General features: G+C 36.3%; 2 protein-coding genes across 2 annotated transcripts in view; one reads left to right on the top strand and one right to left on the bottom strand.

Moving 5' to 3' along the window:
• LOC144957823 (angiotensin-converting enzyme-like) overlaps positions 1 to 9,028 on the bottom strand; it is a 41,199-nt gene extending 32,171 nt beyond the window's left edge. The window contains exon 1 of the mRNA XM_078889280.1: positions 8,950 to 9,028. The gene's annotated coding sequence lies outside the window, so the exon portion shown is untranslated. The remainder of the gene's footprint in view (positions 1 to 8,949) is intronic.
• LOC144957594 (procollagen C-endopeptidase enhancer 2-like) overlaps positions 8,921 to 26,331 on the top strand; it is a 33,158-nt gene continuing 15,747 nt past the window's right edge. Inside the window, exons 1-3 of the mRNA XM_078888936.1 lie at positions 8,921 to 9,010; positions 21,478 to 21,679; positions 24,609 to 24,824. Of these exons, the coding sequence (XP_078745062.1) occupies positions 8,921 to 9,010; positions 21,478 to 21,679; positions 24,609 to 24,824 (508 nt within the window). The remainder of the gene's footprint in view (positions 9,011 to 21,477; positions 21,680 to 24,608; positions 24,825 to 26,331) is intronic.

The raw sequence follows: 26,331 nt of genomic DNA, 5'->3' as shown, positions 1-26,331 counted from the left end.
TGAGTGACGTCAACTTTGACCTATCTATAATACCACATCGAGACGAATCTTTAGAGCCATCAGCAGTCGGGCGGGCGGCCAACGAGATCGTGATTCCCAACGTTGAATGAACGTTCATAATGAATGCCGAGTGAGGGCATGGTTTGTTTGTTTGTTTGTTTGTTGTTTTTTTTTGTTTGTTTGTTTTTTTAAATATGATATTTTGTTTTATTTGTTTTTTTTTACAATGAATGATAGTTTTATTCAAGAGCTATGCTTTTGTTGTTGTTGTTTTGTTTTTTTTAAATCCCAGGCCAGCTTATCTAATGACCCTTTTTAATTAGTACAAATTACAACAGTTTAATTTAATTTCAACCTGTTAGATGTTGCTGGAGCAACGTAATGATTCAAGAGCAATGGTTTTTTAAAATTTAATAATGTTTTTTAAATTCATTTTTTATTTTTATTTTAAAGACCAATGATATATTTTTTTATTATTTTTTCTTTTTAAAGAGCATTGGGTTTTTTAAAAATCTTCATCCTTATCATACATAACAACAATCAATTTGGCTAATTATAGTTCCAACACGGGCAGCAGGGAACGTACCTCCGTCATACAACAGTTACGTTAGTGGGAAATCCCGATCAAGTTGTTGTTCATCTTCATAATAATTAAAACATCTGAAGGCAAATAACATAAAACATTTATTATGAAGGGACGAATTCATTAAACAGAAAGATTTATTTATTTATTATTATTATTATTATTATTATTATTATTATTATTATTATTATTATCATCATCATCATCATCATCATCATCATCATCATCATCATCATCATTATTATTATTATTATTATTATTATTATTATTATTATTATTATTATTATCATTATTATTTCTATTATACAACTGTAAGGTGGAAATTAACATAGATCGAGACGAATCTTTTGAGCTATCAGCGGTTAAATTATGGCAAATCCGAAGGCCAAAGGTCAAATTAAGAACTTCTGATCATCAGATTTTCTAAATAACCATCGGAATCAACGGGCAATGGAATTACCTTAATTTTAAAAAAAAGGTTTACAAGTCACCCATATGTCAATTTGTGAAAAATAGTTTGATACTTTTTTAGATTTACCAGTAATTCTGTGCTTAATAATAAAAATGTTAACATAACTTGACTGGACGGAACAATGTGATCCCTAACCTCTATTTTTTTAAAGAATATATTTTACAAGTTTTAGTAATCGACTTTCTTCATTTTAAACGATTATATTCAGGATTTTTTCCTTAATTTTTTACCTGCCCTACACATAAATTGATTTTACAAAAAAAAAAAAAAAAATAACTGAAAAGCAATGAGTTCACGTAAGGTCTTCATAATTTTGTACAGCATAAAAAAAATAGCTTAACAAAATATCATTAAATTCTGGTAAATAGTACAACAAAGATTTTTTCTTCAAATTTTGGGATGGTCAAAACAATATTCTTAATTAGAAAAAAGTTCAGTGTGTCATAAACAAAATAAAATACATTTAGAAACAGCAACCGAAGAACTGATTTCAACAACACAAGGAAACATCCAACTGCCTCAGCACTTTAACACACATGATGACATTCTAAAGCTAAGAACACTTGCACTAGACAGAGGTTTATGGAGGCAAATTACTAACTGGATAATAGAAACAGACTGACAAACTCGAAGTGACGCACACATTCACGGCAAGCGTCCATAGAGATTGCGCAGCCATATTCATTCATTCAGTGTGTCATAAAGAAAATGACGAATTTCTCATAGTCGGTAAGGATTAATATCTTAGTCCACGAGGGTGAGTTTTGTTTTTTAGACTGTAAAAAGTTAAATATCCTAATTTGTATCACTTTGATTTTGAATTCAATACTTGTTATCTCGTTATTGAGAAAGTGGTGGAAGGGGGGGGGGGGGGGGGTAAGCAAAGTGGCCGAATAAATGGTTAATGCATTGCATTGTGACCCGAAAGTTCCTGGGTTCGAGCGTAGCCATCGTTAACATTGTATATATATAGATAATTCGAACATGACGTCACTCAGGTCTTTGTTATTGTTTTATGCCATCCGCGTTTATGAGTAATGCTCACGGAACTGTATTAACCCGACTATAAACGTTCATGGATACACACAGTGTTGTGTGTTGGTCGGTTATACTTCCGGGTGGCAATGTTATGAGCTTCTTAGTCAAGCGCATACTATCTATAACTTTACGATGGCTACGGTTCGAGCCCCGCTTCAAGCACTTTCTTTTGTCTTCCTCGGGCAAGATGATTAATCTCAATTTTCTCATTTACTTTGTTTGATGGATTCTCTGTATTCATTCATGGAATGCCAAGACGACAGAATCTCACAATTCGCAGAGGGGCGTAATTTTTTTTATAATCATTTCTGACACGATACCAATAGGATTCAATAGTCTAACGTCACATCCGCCCAGCAACGAGCAATTTAGTTCTAAACAAAGAAAATCGGTAATTTGTAATCTTCATGCTGGCCAGAACTTTAGATAGAATGCGCTTGGCCAAGGAGTTCACAACATTGCCATCCGGAAGTATAACGGACCAACACATAAACTCTGTGTAACCATGAACTTTTATAGTCTGGTTAATACAGTATAGTGAGAACAACTCACAAACGCGGATGGCAAAAACAATAACAAAGGCCTGAGTGACGTCATCTGCATACTATCTATACTTCCGGATGGCAATGCTATGAGCTTCTTAGCCAAGCGCATACTATCTATAGCTTGACACTAGAACCCTTTATGACTGGCAGTCTGACGTCATTTTTTAGGTTTGTGTAGCGTCTAGTGAGTTGTCGTTAGTAGAGCTCATAGAAACAAGTTATTTCATTGGTTGAACTATTATTGAATACAACTCACGATTTGTTTTCTTTTGTGGCATTTTGACGTCATTTTTGGTCAGTGTCAGGCTATAGATAGTATGCAGATGACGTCACTCAGGCCTTTGTTATTGTTTTTGCCATCCGCGTTTGTGAGTTGTTCTCACTAAATTGTATTAACCAGACTATAAAAGTTCATGGTTACACAGAGTTTGTGTGTTGGTCCGTTATACTTCCGGATGGCAATGTTGTGAACTCCTTGGCCAAGCGCATTCTATCTATAGATAGTTCGAAGATGACGTCACTCAGGTCTTTGTTAATGTTTTATGCCATCCGCATTTATGAGTAATGCTCACTGAACTGTATTAACCCGACTATAAACGTTCATGGATACACACAGTTTGTGTGTTGGTCCGTTATACTTCCGGGTGGCAATGTTATGAGCTTCTTAGTCAAGCGCATACTATCTATAACTTTACGATGGCTACGGTTCGAGCCCCGCTTCAAGCACTTTCTTTTGTCTTCCTCGGGCAAGATGATTAATCTCAATTTTCTCATTTACTTTGATGGATTCTCTGTATTCATTAATGGAATGCCGAGACGACAGAATCTCACAATTCGCAGAGGGGCGTAATTTTTTTTTATAATCATTTCTGACACGATACCAATAGGATTCAATAGTCTAACGTCACATCCGCCCAGCAACGAGCAATTTAGTTCTAAACAAAGAAAATCGGTAATTTGTAATCTTCATGCTGGCCAGAACTTTTTCACATGTCATGTGATCAGAATGTATAAAAGGCAAAACATGATCGATTTCTTATGTTTTTCTCCTCTGGATACGCTTTTATACTCGTCAGAGAAATATTTCATAAGGGTGTCCGCCATTGTTCCTATAGTTTAGAACCAGTTACGAAGTTACTATGCGTCATTACGAGGGAAGTGACGTCCCGACTATTGAAGCCTATTCAAGAATTAAGTGACATTTAAATTTTATCTATCGCCATGGGAGGTACTCGAATAACTTAAAAGCGACGTGACCATATTTACAGGTTCGATAACCGGACGCAATAATGGGGTGGTGTTAAGGTAGTTGTAATGGAAAATATTAATTTTGCTTTGAGTTGAGAGTGTTTCCATAACCATTTGGGTTATCAGACCTGCAAAACACCACATATCCACTTAATCCTCTCCTTACCAACTAAAGGAAAACCGTCATTTTCAATAAGAAGCAACCAACATTTTTCATATTCAAATTTTTCTTGTACGTCATAAATAATAATATGAAATTGAATGTAAGCTTCAATTTAATTACAAAAACAGATCAAATGAACGTTTCGGGTTTCCCCTTTATCAACAAACAGGATGAATGAAACACCACAGATGAATGAGATAATGTGGTTGTAGCGTTGTTAATAAGATGAATAAACTACGCCACTATCACATCATCTCATTCATCTGTGGTGTTTCATTCATCCTGTTTTGTTGATAAAGAGGAAAGCCGAAACGGTCATTTGATCTGTTTTTGTAATTAAATTGAAGCTTACATTCAATTTCACATTATTATTTATTTCTTCGAGCTTCGAGCAGCAACCATTACATTATTTTGTACGTTATATAATTTAAAGAAAATTAGCAGTGTGTTAAAGAACATGTTTTACGAAAGAAATTATTTATCGCAAGAACTTACTGCTATTATGTTTGAGTTTTAAAAATATATTTTGTGTTAGTTGGGTGTAAAGTTTTGGGAAAAATCCTGAAAATGGCTAGTAAGGAGAGAGTTAAAACATAACAGAGATTTTTGTGCAATCTGAATAGAGTGAAAATAATTGAAAACTTAAACTGACAACAACAAAAATAGAAAATTGTAACGGATGATATTTAAGAATTGTAGCGTAAATAAATGTTTATTAACCCTCTCCTTACCAGCCTTTTTCACGATTTTCCCCAAAACTTCGTATCCAACTAACACAAAAAATATGTATTTTATCACTCAATAGTAACACAATAGTAGTAAGTTCTTGCCATACATAATTTCTTTAGCAAAACATACTCTACAACACACTGTTCATTTTCTTTAAATTTTATGATGTACAAAAGAAATTTGAATAAGAAAAATGTTGGTTGTATCGTAACGAATGTGACGATTTTCCTGTAGTTGGTAAGGAGAGGGTTAAAACATAATAACTAACGATTAGTATTGAAATGTAAGCTTCAATTTATTAAAAGAAGACAGATACTGTGAACGTTTCGGGTTTCCCCTTTATCAAAAAAGGAAATCACAATCAATAGTCGCCGTAGTTACCTTTAAAAAATTATCAGGTCAATCTGATCAGGATTATATAACACTTTAAATCCTTAAGAAGAACCCGCTGGCTCAGTTGGTAGAGCACTCGCTTCACAGCGCAAAAGGACCGAGATCGATCCCGGGTGCAGTCGAGAATTGTTTCTGACCCCTTAATGTCCACCCGGCAGTTATTGGGTAGCTGGGAAAGTAGTTTGCGATAGTGTAGCGTCCTGTCTAAAGAGTAGCAAGCAATTGCTATTACATGTTTCACGCTATAGAAATCGGGATAAACTCCGGCCTGTTGGGCATTAAGACTCTGAAGAACTCTCTCTCTCTGTGGCATATCACTTGGACGTAGCCTCCCACACAGTCCTTCGGAAGAAGTCTCTGTCTTGTGCCCATCTGCTACATTCCGTCACGCCGTTGTTGAGCCATTCCTGTATATCCTGTTGCCATCTTCTTTGTGGTCTTCCTCTGCCTCTTTTGCCCTCCGCCATGCCCTCCAGTACATCTCTCTCTAGTGTGTCGTGTCTTTTCAGGTGCCCAAAGTAATTGAGTTTCAGCTTTTTTATCTTACTCATCAGCAGGGACTTTTTTAGTCCTAGTGTTTTCATGATGTTTGCATTGCTTTCTTTGTTTGTCCACGGGATGCGTAAGATTTTTCTATAGCATTTCATTTCGAAGGCGGTTATTCTCTTTTCTGATTCTTTGGTTATAGACCATGTCTCGCATCCATATATTGCAGTAGGAAAAAATACAGGATGTTAGGATCTTCATTTTCAGTCTGACTTCCTCGCTCTTCCAGATTGCCATCATTTTGTTTAGTTTGTTGCTTGCAATTGCAAGTCTTCTCCTGATATCTGGTGCCGATTTTCCATTGGCTTCTATTTGTGCTCCAAGGTAAATGAAATTTGTAGCATTTTCCAGTTGTTCTCCTTCTATTTCGACCTGAGCAGTGCTGCTTTTATCTGTGCTCATTATTTTCGTTTTCTTTGCGTTTAATAATAGATCTTTGTCTTCACTATGTTTTTTTTTTTACCGATTTTACTAGTTTGTTGAGGCCTGTTGATGTTGTTGACAATAGCGCCGTGTCGTCAGAGATCTTCCTGCCATTTATCTTCACGGCACTGTACTCTTCATCTTTTTCTTCTATCATTACATCACGCATTATTGTTTCGGTGTATAGGCTGAATAGTGAAGGAGAAAGGATGCACCCCTGCCTCACTCCCCGCTTTATTGGGAACCATTTTGTAAGTCCATATTCTAGTCTAACCGTTGCTGTCTGTTGTTGGTAAAGATTGTTTATGAGGTTGACTATTTTGTAGTGGCAGTTTAAGTTCTTCAAAGTTGTTACTATTTGTTCGTGATTTACGCAGTCAAACGCTTTGCTGTAATCTATGAAGCACATGTGTAGATCTATGTTTGCCTCCCTGCTTTTTTCAATCAGTGTCCTGATATTAAATATTTGGTCTCTTGTTCCCCTGTTTGGTCTAAAGCCTGCTTGAGTTTGGCTGACTTCTTCCTTCACCACGTTCTCTAATCTCTTCAAAATAATTTTCAGTAAGATCTTGCTTGCATGGCTGATGAGTGATATCGTCCTGTAATTTGTGCATAGCTGTAGGTCTCCTTTTTTGGGGATTGGTATAAATACAGCCTTTGTCCATTCATTTGGCCATCGTTCTTCGTGCCATATCTTTTTACAGAGAGTGTGATATAATGCAGTCCCCTCGTCTCCACTAGCTTTGATCATTTCTCCCGATATTTCATCGTTTCCTGCTGATTTGCCTGTTGGGAGCTGTTTAATTGCCCATTCTACTTCGCTTCGTATCTCCATTTGGTTCCATCATTGGCAATATGTTTGCGTTGCCATCATACATTTCCTTACAGTATTCAGCCCACCTATCTGCGATTTTTTCTGGGTCGTTTAGGGGTGTGCCGTTGGTATCTTTTATGGTCGATAGGCGTGGTTTGAACTCATTTGTTAGGTTGTTGATTTCTTTGTGCATTTTATTTGTCTGATTGGTATACATTGCCAGTTCTATGTCATCGAGTTTTTCTTTTAATGAATCGGTCTTGTCCCGTTTTGGTAATTTCTTCACATATGCTTTTGCTTCTTTATACTCGTCAGAATGTAGACCATACCTTTGCTTGATGTTTATCCTTGTTTCCATGGCTTCAAGAGTTTCGTTTGTTATCCATGTTTTTTTCTTATATGACCTTTTTGGTAGGTGTTCCACTGCTGCTCTTTTAAAAGTATTTTCAATCTTTTCTGCCAACTCTTCAGGTTCCATCTCTTCTGCCATGTCTTGTAATGCACTGAAACTGTTCTTAACTTCAAGTTTGTACTGGATGTTGAAATGTATCATTGAGAGGTCATACCGAACTGGTTTGGGGGGCGATTTGATAATCTTGAGTCTGATTTTGACGTCTGCTATTAGTAGCTCATGATCGCTATCACAGTCTGCCCCGGGTAGGGTTCTTGCCGCTGTCACTGATGTTCTCCATCTCTTGTTTATGATTATATAATCTATTTGGTTCTTTGTCTGCCCATTTGGTGCGGTCCACGTAAATAGCCTTCTTTTGTGTACCTGGAACATGGTGTTTGTAATGGCAAGGTAGGTTGTTTTCAATGGCAAATTCTACCAGCCGTTCTCCTTCTTTGTTTCTTTCTTCTAGACCATACTCTCCTACTATGTCTTTTTCCTGTTCGTCTTTCCTACTACCAACCTTCGAGTTGAAATCTACCATGATTATCATTCTGTCTGATTTGTCACATGAGTCAATAGCATCTGAAGAACTACTTTTTTTAAATCCTTAATTTTTTTAAAGCTTTTTATGTAGCGCAATATCCACTTTACGGCGCTTTACAAAGGGTCCTTGACCAACCATAACACTTAACATGTCGGACGAAACACGATGCCTGTTAGGCGATATTACATTTTTTTTCAGAAAGAGACAACGCTGTTAACGTCCAGGTACTCATTTTACACCTAAGTTCGGTGAGAGAATGTGAGTAAAGAGTCTTTTCCAAGTACTCATTATGCACTGATCGAGCCTCGAACCCAGGACCTTCCGATCCGAAAGCGAGTGTCAAACCACAAGACCACATAGCCGCACCATTACTCATAATTACTCACACAGTTCTTCAATTAGATCCGAAATTTTTGTAACTCTACGAAATTTTCATAGTTTTAGGTCGGTCAGGTTTGAAAAAATTAGTAAGATCTGAAATCTTTTACTATCTTAATTCTGCAATTCACTTTTTGGCATCTCGGAACACAATCGAAATAGTACCGTTTTGATATCGTTTAGGTCACATATTATTTGAAATTTAAGCATGAGGTATACCATTTGGTTTCATGTAATTTTCCCCCTAAATTCTCCATCATTTAAAAAAGAAGTTTAAAAAAAAATCCAAAAGAACCTCTCAAAATTCCTAATCATTTTAAAAAGTCAATTTCACCTTGATTTCAATTTTCTTTGTCTAGAGTTCATTTGGATATATCATCAGATTAACACAGAAATTAACTAAAACTATGAAAACACACACACACACATACACACATACATATATATATATATATATATATATATATATATATCAAGGACAACTATATATATATTATATATATATATATATATATATATATATATATATATATATATAAAGACTCACAACAAACAAAAGAAAAACAGAAAGTATTAAAAAAAAAACAAACAAACAAACAAACAAACAAAAAACAACAATATATGAGGAAAAATAAAACAGAATATTACGGATGAAGCAAAAAATGCACATCAGTCTTACCTGTCGATTCCCGTGGGTGAGCGAAGGAAATGAACTCTCAGGTAAAAGCAAGGCACAGCGGGTGAGTCGAGAAGAGGACAAAGGGAGAGAATTATTATTGGTGAGCGGCAACGGAACGGGGCGGCGACCACAGAAGCAGCTGACGGAATAATAATATTAGGAAGATCTATTGAATGGGGGCGATCTATTTATTCAGGTTTTCGTCCAACCAAGTCATCGATCACATGATTTGTTGCTGTCCAACAATACGCTTCAATAGTCGTAACGTCACTTCCCTCGTAATGAGGCATGGTAACTTAGAAACAATGGCGGACGCCCTTATGAAATATTTCTCCGACGAGCATAAAAGCGTATCCAGAGGCCAAAAAAAACAAACAACATGTCTTGACTTTTACACATTCTGATCACAAGACATATGAAAGGTTCTAGCCAGCATGAAGAATAAAAAGTACAGATTTTCTTTGTTTAGAAACACGATGGCCGCCGTTGCTGGGCGACGTGACATAAGACTATTGAATCCAATTAACCAGTAGATTATTTACCAATCAAAACATGGACCGTGTGACATACCTTCACACGTGTTCGGACAAACAAAGTTGGTTATTTATAAACACAATTACGTGAATGTTATCTTGAGCTTTTACTTGAGCTTTTATATAGCGCAATATCCACTAAACGTGATCAAAGCGCTTTACAGAAAAAAACCTAACATGTAGAACGGGACATGTCGCCTGTTAGGCGATATTACAATTTTTTTTCCGGACAGAGACAACGCTGTTAACGGCCAGGTAATCATTTTACACCCGAGTGCGGTGAGAGGATTGTGAGTAAAGAGCCTTTTCCAGCTTTGAAAGTTTTTGCCAAGATGAGGGTCATTTTAAACGATTAATATTTCAAGGACGAGTTGATCAAAATTAATTTTTAATCCGTATCTATTCCGAGTAGGTACGCCAATTATTTTTGTTACATGTTATTTAGTATGATTTATTCTTTATTGTTATGATACAATATAACGCGTAGAAGAAGGAGCCAGCGCCAATTTATTTTTCGGTACTTTTGTTTTAATTTATAGGATTTAATAGTCGTCTCTCTCCCTCTCTCTCTCTCTCTCTCTCTCTCTCTCTCTCTCTCTCTCTCTCTCTCCTCTCTCTCTCTCTCTTCTCTCTCTCCCTCTCTCTCTCTCTCTCTCTCTCTCTCTCTCTCTCTCTCTCTCTCTCTACTGTTTTCAAGTGGCTCCTTGTGGAACATAGGGCCTCTACAAGCGTCCACCATCTGCCTCTGTCCTTGGCCATCTTCTTGATAACCTTCCAGGTGAGGCCTGTCATTTTCACTTCATCAGACAGTGAGAGCGTCTCCACGTGTGTTTTGGACTCCCCAACTTTCGTGTCCCTTGGGGGTTCCATTCAAGGAACTGGCGGGTGACATTGCTCCCTGGTCTTCTTAGTGTATGACCGACCCATCTCAATTTTCTCCTCCTGATTTGGGTGTTGGTGAGATACGAATTGCATTATTGTTGAGGGTAGGATGAAGAGAGGATGAAGACGAAGAACATCAAAATGAATGCATAGGAGGAGGAGGAGAAGAAGAAGAAGAAGAAGAAGAAGAAGAAGAAGAAGAAGAAGAAGAAGAAGAAGAAGAAGAAGAAGAAGAGATGGGCTAAGAGAATGATGATGAGGAGGAGGATAAGAAGGCTGAAAAGAAGAAGAAGAAGAAGAAGAAGAAGAAGAAGAAGAAGAAGAAGAAGAAGAAGAAGAAGAAGAAGAAGAAGAAGAGAGGGGCGATGAGAATGATGATGATGGTGAGGAGGAGAAGGAGGGGAAGGAAGAGGAAGGAGAAGTTTGAGGAGAATGAGGAGTCGTTGGTGATGTTGACGTAGGCAATGATGCTGATGATGAAGAAATGATGATGATGAATTGATAATGATGATGCTGATGACGACGACGACGACGACGATGATGATGATGATGATGATGATGATGATGATGATGATGATGATGATGATGATGATAATGATGATAAACTACAGAAGCTCTTAAGATTTGATATTATCTAAAAGCAGAACATAATATTCAAACTTGAAATGATTTCTTTCTTTCTTATATTTTCTTTCCGGCACTGTATATATCGTACACTCGGTGTATTTTCATGAAATATCTATTAATCATTCGAATAATATTATAGAGATTAAAATGGCTTGTTGGATGAATAGATGGGAGACATCAGCAGTTCGTTTAACAATACAAGGATCAGGAGATTAACAATCCACAGGCGGTCCTAAAAGATGAGACAGTATTTGTATCATTGCGGAAATGTACGTAGATATTTCCGGCTCAAAATAGGACAGAAAAAAAAATAATAACAACAAGAAGGAAGGAACAACACGACATGATAAATAAATGTGACCCATCGTGTCAAAGCGGTGTTGTGTCGAGATGATCTAGATTCTGTAAATTCGATTTAGTGATAATAATAATAACATATATATAATAATAATAATAATAATAATAATAATATAATAATAATAATAATAATAATAATAATAATAATAATAATAATAATAATATAATAATAATAATAATAATAATAATAATAATAATAAAAATAATAATAATAATAAAATAATAATAATATAATAATAATAATAATAATAATAATAATATATATATAATAATAATAATAATAATAATATAAATAATAATAATAATAATATAATAATAATAATGATAATAATAATAATAAATAATAATAATATAATAATATAATAATAATATAATAATAATAATAATAATAATAATAATAAATAATAATGATATAATATATAATAATAATAATAATAATAATAATAATAATAATAATAATAATAATAATAATAATAAATAATAATATAATAATAATAATATAATAATAATATAATAATAATAATAATAATAATAATAATAATAATAATAATAATAATAATAATAATAATAATAATAATAACAATAATAATAATAATAATAATAATAGTCTCTTTATTCATCCCAAAGGGGAAATTTTTCTATCTAGGGTCTATTCCAATTGCAGACTTGAATAACCCAGCCGTCAGCAGCAGTGCAGCGCCACAAATTGAGCTAGGGCCAGGTGACTTGCTCAAGGCCACACAGCGCAGGTGATTGAACTCGATACCTTCCGGGTACGAACCAAAGACCGTACTACTGAGCCACACTGCCCTTAAAGTGATACTATGCTACTGGAAGTTGTGGACTGTAAAAAGTGATAAACAAAAGTGAATATAAGAACAGCTGTGGTTTTGGTGGTATGACACTACCTGCTTTCGGATCGCACGGTCCTGGGTTCGAGCCTCGATCAGCGCATAGTTGAGTCCTTGGAAAAGGCTATTTCCTCACATTTCTTTCACCGTGTGTAAAATGCGTACCTTAGCCGTTAACAGCGTTGTCTCTGTCCGAAAGAAAATTGTAATATCGCCTAACAGGCGCCATATCTCGTACTAGATGTTAAGTGTTCTGTTGGTCAGGGTCACGTGGCAAAGCGCTTTGAGCACGTTTAGTGGTTATTACGCTCAAGTTGTTTTTAAATTTATTTATTTTTAATCAATCCCTTCCTCTCTTTCTGATTCCATTTGAATTAGATTGTAGTATGATCTCTATTGGCGTCTCATTCATCATCATCACCATCATCTCTCTCTCTCTCTCTCTCTCTCTCTCTCTCTCTCTCTCTCTCTCTCTCTCTCGACCTCTTCAAACCTCTCTCCACCTCCTTGTCTATTACTGAGTACGTCTTTGTCTCCCATCCGTTTACCCCCCCCTCTCTCTCTCTCTCTCTCTCTCTCTCTCTCTCTCTGTGTGTGTGTGTGTGTGTGTGTGTGTGTGTGTGAGTTCCATTCATTCCTAGACGTAAAAGTTTTCCAGCAGCTCATCGTTTTAGATTTTCTTGTCTTTGGCTTTGACACAAGCATAGCTTTGAATTTCATTGTGTGTCTTCACTGTCATCCTATGTAAAACCTTTGACAAAGGTTTCCTCCTTACAGACATGTCTAAAGATTATTGATTGAAAGATTGATTTTCGAGAATTGATGATTGTCCATGCATTGATCATGTTAAAAATGTGAGCTTCTATTTAGCGCAATATCCCTAAACGTGCTCAAAATTTTCATATAGATAGTATGCGCTTGGCGAAGAAGCTCATAACATTGCCACCCGGAAGTACAACGGACCAACACACAAAACTGTGTGTATCCATGAACATTTATAGTCAGGTTAATACAGTTCAGTGAGCATTACTCATAAACGCGGATGGCAAAAAACAATAACAAAGACCTGAGTGACGTCATCTTCGAACTAGCTATATAAATAAAGATAGAATGAATTTGACGTAACTCGGACATCTGTTATTGTTTTTTGGCAGTCCACGTTTATGAGTATTTCTCACTTAACTGTATTATCCAGACTAGAAAAGTTCATGGTTACACAGAGATTTGTGTGTTGGCCCGTTATACTTCCGGATGGCAATGTTTTGAGCTTCTTAGTGAAGCGCATCTATCTATATGAACAATGGGAGCGATCTATATTCATGCTTTCGTCCAACCTAGTCATCAATCACATGATTTGTTGTTGTACAACGATTGGACATTTCTCAATGCATCTAAACACGCTGCTTTGTTCATGAAAGTTGTAAACATAACCATGAGTCATACTGAGCAAAATGACCAATTGTAGCGTTGGATATTTTTCAAATTGTGAACACTTTTCACTATGTGAGTCATTTTGAGCACACTTTGTAATGAGACCAATGACCTCGAGCACATTGAAACGTAAGATAGATCGTGCCCATTGGTTAATGGACAAAGATGAAAATAAGTGTTTCTTCATTGCACGATAGTGAGCATTTGGTGATTTGATGTGTTTATCTATCTTACTACCACAATAATCGCACATCCGGGTTCAATGTTAATTATAGAGAGATAGGAAGATGTTTAGATATTATGTAGTCAATATCGATTGTACTCTTGCTAAGCCGGACTGTGATAAAACACCTTTTTCAAATTATTTTAGCCAGAAAACTCGTCCCTCAATTATCGGTTGATTAGAAAAAAAAGATTTAAAAATTGAGCTTTTACACAGCTCAACAACGACTGAACGTTCTCAAAGGGCTTTACAGGGGGTCCTTGACCAACAGCAACATTTAACATTTAGGAAGAGACATGACGCCTGTTAGGCGATATTACCTTTTTTTCGGACAACCAGGTACTCATTTTATACCTAAGTACGGTGAGAGAATGAGAGTAAAGTGGCCTTTTCAAGGACTCAACTATGCGCCGAGCGAGGCTCGAACCCAGGACCTTCCGTTGTGGAAGAGTGGTTTTACATTTCCAATGAGATTGGAACCATTTGGGTTTGTTTTGTTTTTTTGACATTACATTCTACAAGTGGTCCCTAGTTAACAGCAACACTTTTTATGCAGGATGAGACATTATCCTATTAGGCGATGTTACAGGGGGTTTTTTTACGTCAGATGCAACGCTGTCAATGGCTAGGTCCTCATTTTACACCTGAGTACGGTGAGAGAATGAGAGGTTCAAAGGTTCAAGAGTTTATTTTTAGAAAATTGCCAATATAACTCATGCATGAATATGATATTTAGTATCAACAAACCAAGTAAGTAAAATCAATAATAAAGCAAACCAAACAATGATAATAATAATGATAATAAAAATAATAATAATAATAATAATAATAATAATAATAATAATAATAATAACAATAATAATAACAACAATACTAATAATAATATAATAATAATAATAATAATGATAATAATGATAATAATAATAATAATAATAATAATAATAATAATAATAATAATGATAATAATGATAAATAATAATAATAATAATAATAATAATAATAATAATAATAATAATAATAATAATAATAATAATAATAAGAAGAAGAAGAAGAAGAAGAAGAAGAAGAAGAAGAAGAAGAAGAAGAAGAAGAAGAAGAAGAAGAAGAAGAATAACAATGATGATGATGATAATAATAATGTAAAATCATTTAAAGATTTAATTAATAGATTAATTATCTAATAGGTTGATGAGAGCAAAGATCTTTTGCAAGGACTCAACAATACATCGCTCAAAGCGGGACCCGAACCCCGTACCTTCCGATCCGAATGCTAGTGTCATGGCAGAAGTCCACATTACATTACATCATAACCGCACAAAGTTCATTATGGTTGTTATCAGGTCCGATTATTATGAGGTCCGTCTGGTCAAAATGGATTTATCAGTTTTAACTCGCTATCATTAGGGTCATTTCTTGGTTAGTTGATGATCATCTGGGGGTGAAAGCACAGTGTTATCTTCAGCATTGATATCTTAGCATTGATTGATAGATTGATTTTCGAGAATTGATGATTGTCCTTGCTTTATTGATCATGTTGAAAATTTGAGCTTTTATTTAGCGCATATTATAGGGAATGAGATTAGCGGAAGAGTAGCGTCCCTTGATTGGACGTCACCTTACAGAGAGAACGTCAAAATGGTTTTGCGCATGCGTCTCTCTCGTCCTCGTTTTCGGTTAAGTGTCTCATGCCGCACAACCAACATGACGTTCTCTCCCTAATAACTTTTCCGCTCGTGACTTCCAAAAAGGGACGCTACTCTTCCGCTAATCTCATTCCCTTTCTCCAATAAACGTGCTCAAAGTGCTTTTCATGGGGTCAATAGTCAACAGCTACACTAAACATGTTGGATGATGTAGGGAATTTTACAATATTTTCTTTCTCGGAAAGAGACAAGTATGTTAACGGTCAGGTATTCGTATTACACCTGTTTGCGGTGAGAGAGTGTGAGTAAAGAGTCTTTTCCACGGACTCAACTATGCACCGTTCCAGACTCGAACCCAGGACCTTCTAATCCGAAGGCGAGTGCCATACCATGCTCTTGACATCTTATGATTTTTTAAAAAAGTTGAACTTTTATATAGCGCAATATCCACTAAACGTGCTCAAAGTGCTTTTCATGAAGTCCATAGACAACATCTACACAAAACATGTAAGATGAGACATGACGCCTGTTAGGTGATATTACAAAACTTTTTTTTTCGGACAGAGGCAACTATATTTACGGTCAGGTATTCGTTTTACACCTGTGTTCGGTGAGAGAGTGTGATTAAAGAGCCTTTTACATGGACTCAGCTATGCACCGCTCCAGACTCGAACCCATGACCTTCTGATCCGAAGGCGAGTGCCATACCGCTAGATCACATAGCTGCAAATTGGATTCAATAGTCTGATGTCACGTCGCCCAGCAACGGCGGCCATCGTGGTTCTAAACAAAGAAAATTGGTACTATTTATTCTTCATGCTGGCTAGAACTTTTGATATGTCTTGTGATCAGAATGTGCAAAAGTCAAAACATAATCAGATTTATAATGGTTTATTTTCCTCTGGATACGCTTTTATGCTCGTCGGAGAAATATTTCATAAGGGCGTCCGCCATTGTTCCGATAGTTTAGAGCCGGTTACTAAGTTACCATGCGTCATTACGAGGGAAGTGACGTCATGGCTGTGGAAGCGTATTACACCTACTGAATACTAAGCTGATGGAAACTGTGGATTGCAAAATCTCATGTACAAAAATAAATAATATTACAGATGCTATCAAAAAGTCGAAAATAGAAATTCAAAAACACACAGAATGTTTCGGGCTCAAAACCCTTATTCAGCCAATAACAAGAACAGTTAAAACAATACATCATGTTAAATCCAGATACAAGACAAAAAGTTTTCCGCTAAGTCTGACCTTTCGTTTATACCGATTTATCTCTCAAAATAACATAACCTATCACATGAAATCGTAGCCATCGTTAAGATATAGCCTGACCGTGGCCTTCGTAAAGTTATGGCCTGATACTGACCAAAAAAATGACGTCAAAATGCAAATCTTTTGCCACAAAAGAAAACAAATCGTGAGTTGTATTCAATAGTTCAACCAATGAAAGAACTTGTTTCCATGAGCTCTACTAACGACAACTCACTAGGCGGTGCAAAGAAAAAACAATAATGACGTCAAACTGCCAGTCCTTTTGGATTTCAGTATCAGGCTATAACTTAACAATGGCTACGCATGTATTCAATCAATAGTCGTAATGTCACTTCCTTCCTAATGACGCATGGTAACTTAGCAACACTGGCTCTAAACTATCGGAACAATTGCGGACGCCCGTATAAAAGCGTAGCCAGAGGGAAAAAAAAACACATAAATTTGATCATGTTTTGACTTTTACACATTCTGATCACAAGACATATGAAAAGTTCTAGCCAGCTTGAAGAATAAAAAGTAATGATTTTCTTTGTTTAGAACCAAGATGGCCGCCGTTGCCAGACGACGTGACATCAGACTACTGAATCCAATTGAGCAAGTGTATGAAAGGTGCCAGACAAAGCAAGAAAGAAAAATACAAGTAAAAAAGAAAACATCCCAAAAAATAAGTCCACCTCGAGTGGGGATCGAACCTCAGACCTTCTGATTACTGGTCAGACGTGCTACCATTACCAGTATTTTTTTTCTTGCATTTCTCTTTATTGCTTTGTCTGGCACCTTTCATACACACTTGTTCAGTTCCTTATCTTACACCGGTGCCTGCTCCTTAATAATTTACCGTTGATAATAACATAATTATCAATTTCAGAAGTACAAATGACTTAATTAAACAATTGAACTCTTAAAGTATTGCATGTCAATCAAAATAAAGTTCTCTTTTCAATCTTTTACAGCCATCTATTTTCTCTTTAAACAGGGGACAGCGTGGCTCAGTGGTACGGTCTTTGCTTCCTACCCGAAAGGTACCGAGTTTGATCACCCGCCGCTGCGCTGTGTGGCCTTGAGCAAGTAAGTCACCTCGCCTTAGCTCAATTTGCGGCCCTGCACTGCGGTTGGCTGTCGCCTGGGTTATTCCAGTCATCCCTTGGAATAGACCCTAGAGACAAATTTCCCCTATGGGATGAATAAAAGGAATTTAATTTAATTTTTTTTATACTTATTATTTACCCATAGCGCGTTCTGTCTTGTCGACATCTTTGTTTTCAGTAACTCCTTGAGCAGCTCGGACCTCCCATCTCCCTGTGATTGAAGTATTCTTCAAACACACGGGCTACGGGACAGGTGGGTGTTTGGATATCGGTGCTATAATATCATTGACTCTGGGATAGAAACGAAACCTTCTCAAACTCATAGCCTGACCGTTCGCCTTCGTTAACTTAAAAATAAAAATAAATATGGCTGCGCAGCCTCTTTGGGCGCTTGCCGTGTATGTGTGCGTCACTTCGAGTTTGTCAGTCTGTTTCTATAGAAAGTTCTTAGTTGACGTCACTCTGGTCTTTGTTATTGTTTTTTTTTTTTTTTTTTTTTTTTGCCATTTGCGTTTATGAGTAATGCTCACTAAACTGTATTAACCTGGCCTGACTTTTAACGTGCATGGATACACACAGTTCCGGATGGCAATGTTATGAGCTTCTTAGCCAAGCGCATACTATCCAGTTAGTAATCTGCCTCCATAAATCTCTTGTCTAGTGCAAGTGTTCTTAGCCGAAGAATGTCATGTGTGTTAAAGTGCTGAGGCAGTTGGATGTTTCCTTGTGTTGTTGAAATCAGTTCTTCGGTTGTTGTTGTTGTTGTTGTTGTTGTTGTTGTTGTTGTTAACTTAAAGCACGTCACTAAAACTGGTCTTTTGCCGTCATGTATAGATATAATGCGCTTGGCCAAGGAGTTCACAACATTGCCATCCGGAAGTATAACGGACCAACACACAAACTCTGTGTAACCATAAACTTATATAGTCTGGTTAATACAGTTTAGTGAGAACAACTCACAAACGCGGATGGCAAAAACAATAACAAAGGCTTGAGTGACGTCATCTTCGAACTATCTGTAGGTTTATGCTCCACCTACACAAGTGTGTTTTTGTTGTTTATAGTGCTGAAGGAAACAGATTCATGATTCTAAAGATAGGATGAAGTTGACGTCACTCAGGTCTTTGTTATTGCTTGAAAATTGACATCCGCGATTATGAGTAATTGGATTCAATAGTCTGATGTCACGTCGCCCAGCAACGGCGGCAATCGTGGTTCTAAACAAAGATAGTTTAGAGCCATTTACAAACATACCATGCGTCTTTAGGAGGAAAGTGACGTTACGACTGTTGAAGCGTATTCTCACTAAATTGTAGTAACCAGACTTTTAACGTTTAGATTATATATGATAGTTTAGTGTATTGGTCCGTTATACTTCCGGATGGCAATGTTGTGAGCTTCTTAGGCAAACCTATATATAGGTTTATGCACCACATATAGATAGTATGCGCTTGACAAAAAAGTTAATAACATTGCCATCCGGAAGTATAACGGAACAACTTCATTTCATAACAAAGAAGGACATTTGGGCTTTACAGTCTTAGGCTAATGTTATTTTTTTATTAATTTTTCTGTGATGTGTTGTGCTTTAATAATAAAGTATCATTATTAAAGTCTTTATTCTTACTTATAATTTAATACTACTCTTTTCTTTGCCGTTGGTTTTGGCAAACGAATATTAAAGTATGTATGTGGCACGCAGCCCTGAGCAGGTATACTGGAATGAAAATAATAATAGTAATAATAATGATAATGATAATAATAATAATAATAATAATAATAATAATAATAATAATAATAATAATAATAATAATAATAATAATAATGATATAATAATAATAATAATAATAATAATAATAATAATAATAATAATAATAATAATAATAATAATCAACGCAATCATCAATTAATCCCATAACAAGCCAGGTGTATGTTGTTTTTACCATCAAAGACGGGGACTTTACTAACTAAAAAAAAACAACCAATATTTCTTTTCATTTCAGAAAAAAGAACTAATATAATTTACAGTTTTTTCAACCAAAAAAAAAGAGAAGAAAATTATATTCAAGTGTCTGCCATGGACTGGTCTCGTCACTGGTTAGCCTTTGTGTTGTTTACTTATATATTGGCAAATTGCGATCCTGTTGCGGGTAAGAATTTATTATTGTTTGTTTGTTGTCGGTGCTCAAGAAAGAGGATTTTGACGAGGAATATAGGGATAAGGAAGTGGGGGAAAAAAGCAGATTATAAATCTGCCGTTGTTTTTTAAAAAACCCACAGTAAATGCAATGTTAAACAAATTATAGAACATAGGTACTTACTGTGCGGCTATTTGGTCTTGTGGTATGGTATGACATTCGCTTTCGGATCGGAAGGTCCTGGGTTCGAGCCTCGCCTCTCTCGGCGCATAGTTGAGTACTTGGAAAAGGCTCTTTACTCACATTATCTCACCGTACTCAGGTGTAAAATGAGTACCTGGCCGTTAACAGCGTTGTCTCTGTCCGAAAAAAATATTAACATCGCCTAACAGGCGTCATGCCTCGTTCTACATGTTACGTGTTGCTGTTGGTCAGGGACCCCTTGTAAAGCGCTTTGAGCACATTTAGTGGATATTGCGCTATAAATAAGCTTCTTTAAAAAAAACAACAAAAAAACGGCAGAAATGATAACTATACCAGGGATTCGAACCCTGAAACTTGCTGGCACCTCGGATGAAAACCTGGTTTTCACATAATATAATAATCGCAAGTAATATCTACGCGTCACAAATTGATGAAAGCAATTGAGATTATAATATGTAATCTTCGTTGTATCAGTATCTACCGACCTATCTAGTTATTTATCTCTTTGTTACGTATTTATCTATTTATCTATTTATCTAATTACCTATCTACGCATTTATCTACGCATTTATTTATTTATATATATACCGACCTAGCTATTTTTCTCTTTGTTACATATTTATCAATTTATCTACTTACCTATCTACGCATTTGTCTATCTTTTCATTTATTAGCAACAGATCATAAATTATTTATCATTATATAACTACCTTTACATAAAGTGTATTTCATGCATGATATAAATGCAATCATTTATTACCAAACTATCTATTTATCTAAATATTGTTGTAATATTTCCCATTTCCCACGATGTTGGAGCCAGTCTACATCGATGTTTCAGGCCTTTCAGCCATCGTCAGGACTGTGTGTTACATGAGTTTGGTTTGTTGTGTGTATTTATCTAAATATCTATCGATCTTTCTATCTCCGAGGGTGAGTCAAAAAGCAATAGGACAAATCTCCTACTGAGTTCATTTCTTATCCATGTGACGTCGTGTTTAACTTACGCATGTACTCTTTAAACCAAAAGTTAAAAATTGTAATGCTGTCAAATTTGCACAAAGTTGTGACAGTTCAAAATGGCTACCCCCCGTGGATGTCCGTCAGATACAGGAAGCTGCCACTGAATTTCTTGTTTTCGAAGAAGAAATCTCGAGTGACGTTTATAAGTCTATAAAACTCAGGCATTTTGTAGAGGCAGTATTTTTTTAGGTGGGTTGAACCTGAGTCTACGAGACAATCATTGGAATGGCGACATCCCTCTTCCCTAAAGGCCAAAAACTTCAAAGCTGAGAAATCTGCTGGGAAAATTATTCCAACAGTGTTTTGGGACATTAGAGTTATAATCTTCATTGTCAACTCTGAAAGATACAGATGGACTTTGAAGCAACTAAAAGCAAGAATTTGTCGAATTAGACTGGCTTTTGTGATGGAACGAGTATTGTCTCTTCATGAAAATGCCCTTCTACACACAAGTACCGAAGAAAGGAGGTAATCGCATCATTTTGATGGACAACGGTGCCTTACAATCCTCATTAATTCACCAGACTTGACACTTTCGGACTTTCATCTTTTTGGTCTCCTGAAGGAGGCAATGAATGGACATCGCTTTAAAAATAATGATGAAGAATCCTAGGCAGTAGTAAAAAAATGGCTCAAAGTTCAGTCAACTCATTTCTACGAGGACGGGATACATGACCTTATAAAAGGTGGACTGTGGCTATTGAGAGAGGTGGAGACTAATATTGAGAAGTAGCATTCTACTCTGCTTATGCCAAACTTTAATTTGAGGTATAATGAATGCATGGTAATGATTCAATTTGTTTTAGAGTAATAAGCAGAGTACCATTGCTTTTTGACTCACCCTCTTATCTGTCTATATTCGAATATCTATCTATCTATCTATCTATCTATCTATCTATCTATCTATCTATCTATCTATCTATCTATCTATCCATCTATCTATCTATCTATCTATCTATCTATCTATCTATCTATCTATCCCTCGTATCTTTCTATATACCAATATATCTATCTATCTATCTATCTATCTATCTATCTATCTATCTATCTATCGCCATGGGTATCCTTCCATCATTATACCTATATACCTATCTATCTACTCATCTATCTATATACGAGTATAGATCTATCAATCTATCAATTTCTATATATCCGTTTATTTGTTTAATTTTTCTTTACATCCATTTATCTATCTGCCTGCCGATCTATCTTCTCTCTTATTCATCTCCCTCTATTCTTAAATGTATAATGTTTGAAGCCTATGATAGGACGTGGTATAATGTATTGCCATTTGAATTGTACTCATTTCTTTTAAAAATAAACAAAAGTGATCATTTTACGTGTTTTTCTTGTTTCTTTTCATTACATTGTTGAGTTGGACAACATCTACGTCTTCCAGAGCCTTTGAAAATAAATGAAAATCAATTAAACCAAAATTTTGTTGAGGTGTAATTTTGTTTCACTTTTATTTATATCAACACAACATTTCGGATTGTCATTTTATTATTAATATTAATTTTTCTACTATACCAGCTAACATTAGTCTAAGCCAATTGTGTACATCTTGTGTTCATATTGTTGATGAAGGGTTGAACTCGCAACGTTCAAACTACAATGCAACGCGTACACTGCCTCCTTATTCTGACAAAATATTTAAGACAAGGATTTCGTGAAAACGAGAATAAGTGAAACTTGTACAAAGAAATTGAGAGAAATGTATAAATTTATGATATTTAATATCGGTTCGAGGAATCAGTGAAAACAACGAATAGGGGGGACGAGGAATCCGTGAAAACAACGAATAGGGGGACGAGGAATCCGTGAAAACAACGAATAGGGGGACGAGGAATCCGTGAAAACAACGAATAGGGGGACGAGGAATCCGTGAAAACAACGAATAGGGGGAACGAGGAATCCGTGAAAACAACGAACAAGGGGACGAGGAAAGATGACTACAATGATTTATATAATATAGTATTTGTCACAAATACATTGAAGCAATTTTATTATTACTATGTCATCGTTAAATCCTTTGAATGGTAGTATCAAAATCCTTTAAATTTTACGCCGAATATTGAACACGGCTATTTTCACAAATGTATTACTCTTTTGGATGTGCATATCGACATGAATAGTCAGACTTAGCTACTTGAAAAGTATATTATTTACTCTTCTGATATTTTTCATATTGACTGATTTTAACGAAAATTTGATAGAAAGGTTGTATAGCTGGAATGTTATAATACAATTTTGTAAAATGAGTACCTGGCCGTTAACAACGGTGTCTCTGTCCGAAAAAATTGTAACATCGCCTAACAGGCGTCACGTCTCGTCCTGTTACATGTCAAATGTGTAGCTGTTGGCCGGGGACACCTTGTAAAGCGCATTGAGCATGTTCAGTGGATACTGCGCTATTTAAAACCTCATCTTTTTTTTAACCCTCTCCTTAACACCCAGAGGAAATTCGTCACATTCGCTACGATGCAACCGACAATTTTCTCATTCTGATGTCTCTTGTACATCATAAAATCTAAAGAAATGCTTTGATTACAGCTATAAATACTAAACACCGTCTTGTAGAGCTCATTTTGCAGAACAACATTCTGTGTAGAATGTACTTGTTACTTTTTTGTTTGAGTAAGAATAGTCTATTTTTGTGTAGGGTGGGTGTGAATTTTTGGGGAAAATTCTAAAAATAGCTGGTAAGGAGAGGGTAAATGTGACCCTTCGCCTCAAAACGGTATTAAGTCGGGTTGGTTAAGATGTTGAAAATTGAATTTATAGCCAGAATTATCAGACTTGTGTTGAGTTTATACAATTTTTTAGGAGAATGGCAACCATATTTTAGGGTGCTAATGCCATCAGTTTATATTTTTTGACCAGTTTAACATTAAATCCGGCTTTTAAGCATATGGTTCGTTCCGACATAATACCGTTTTGAGACGATGGGTCACAAGTGTGTAAATATTTGTTAAAATAATATGGGATTCTTACACTCTTGCTCTTTGGAATTCCGGACAATTCCCCAACCAATGCACGGGCTTGCATTTATTTCATTTCAATTTTACTTGAATGTTTTGAAAGTCAAGAGTTGTTTGTTTTTTTCTTTTTTAGGGAATGAGATTAGCGGAAGAGTAGCGTCCCTTGATTGGATTTCACCGGCGGAAGAGTTATTAGAGACTGAACGTCATGTTAGTTGTGCGCATGCGTCTCTCGTCCTCGCTTCCGGTGAAGGCGGCATGAGACACTTCACCGAAAGCGAGGACGAGAGAGACGCATGCGCAAAACCATTTTGACATTCTCTCTGTAAGGTGACATCTAATCAAGGGACGCTACTCTTCCGCTAATCTCATTCCCTATTCACATCCACAACTTTTGCAGTGGCGCGGACAACCTCACCACCTTCAACCAGGGCTCCAAAAGCAGGCGGTACTTGCGGTGGAGACTTCAAGGAGAGTAGCGGGCTCATTTTGACCCCAAACTATCCATCTCTTTACGACCCAAGCACAACATGCGAATGGAAAATCAGTGTGGGCACCAGTTACGTGGTAAAGCTGACATTTTATGAGCCCTTTGACCTGGAATCTGACTCGGGATGTAAATATGACAAAGTGGAGGTAAATAATTGATTAACCCCCTCATTACCACCCAGTTTAAAATCGTCACATTTGTTCCCTCTCGTCTCAAACCGGTATTATGTCGGGATGGACCAGATGCAAAAAAAAGTCAAAATATAGTTAAACTGGTCAAAACTATGAAACGTTGGTATTTAGCACAGTAAAATATGATATCCCTTCTCCTCTATAAAGCATATAAACTTGTCTTAAGCATGATATTTCTGGCTACAAATTCCATTTTCAGCATCTTAATCATCCCGACTTAATACCGTTTTGAGACGAAGAGTCACATTTGTTACGATGCAAACAACATTTTTCTCATCCAGATTTTATTTCTATTTGCTAGTAGTAGTAGGCATCCTTCCGTCTCAAGAGACGATGGTTTGGGCCCTGTATGGCTTTAGTCTCATCAGTCCTGTTGAGAGCAACGACGGGTGTGACTCAGCAGACCAATCCTTGCATGGCAGTCTCTACCGCAGTTGTTGCACACGTAGTTTGACTGTGTGTTTGGTATTTGGATCTGCTGCCTCTCTTTCCTCCTTGTTCTCCTCTCCCCAAACTTCATCTTTCTCCTCTCCTCATACCTCTTCATTCCCTCCATCACCGCATATCTCCAGCCGCTGCGGTCGTCAGCAAGCGACTCCCAGGTGTTTGAGTCGATGCCTGTCAATTTCATGTCTCGTTTGCAGACATCATAGAAGCGCAGAGCTGGACGGCCAGTTGGTCGCCGTCTAGAAGCTAGTTCACCGTACATGATGTCTTTGGGTATGCGTCCATCGTCCATCCTGTGTACGTGACCAAGCCATCGCAAACGTCGATGGCAGAGCATGAGATGCATACTGAGGGAGTTCGCTCTTTCTAGCACTGCATTGTTAGTGAGTCTGTCCTGCCACCTGATGCCGAGAATTCGTCTATTTGCTATAGCTATAAAAACTTGGCATTTTGTTATAGAGCTCATGTTATCGAACAATATTATGGCTTCCGGCGACAACAGACGTGTTGTGAATATTTACCTATTTTCTACACATATTTTTATTCATTTATCATTCAATCGTCGGAATTTAAGCCTAATTTTTATTCAAAATGGATGTGAAGTATATATTGTTCCTGATTTTTATATTTATTAGTATATTTATAAGCATAAATGGTGTTTTAGCCTGTGATTTTACTGCCAAAATAAGCCTATCGATAACTTATACTCCAGAGACTCTCCGATCCCTCCAACCCGTGTCACCCCCACCACCCACTATTGACACATCGTTTATTAAAGTAAGAAAGAGGGGGAGAAAGGGAGGAATAAAAACAAAATTTAACAGACGGCCTTTTCGTCCATTTTTACCCTGTGTAGTGACAGGTAATGTAAGATCACTGAAAAATAAAATTGATGAACTGTTTTCACTGTGTCGTTTTAATAGTGACTATCGTCAAGCCTCCATAATAGCGTTAACAGAGACTTGGCTATCTCCTCACATACCATCATCATGTTT

The sequence above is a fragment of the Berghia stephanieae genome, chromosome 12 (genome assembly GCF_034508935.2).
Source record: "Berghia stephanieae isolate SIO BIC M18660-M18661 chromosome 12, UCSD_Bste_1.3, whole genome shotgun sequence".
Classification (NCBI taxonomy): Eukaryota; Metazoa; Mollusca; class Gastropoda; order Nudibranchia; family Aeolidiidae; genus Berghia; species Berghia stephanieae.
The sequence above is the reverse complement of the archived record's forward strand: the minus strand, read 5'-3'. Positions and strand labels throughout refer to the sequence as shown.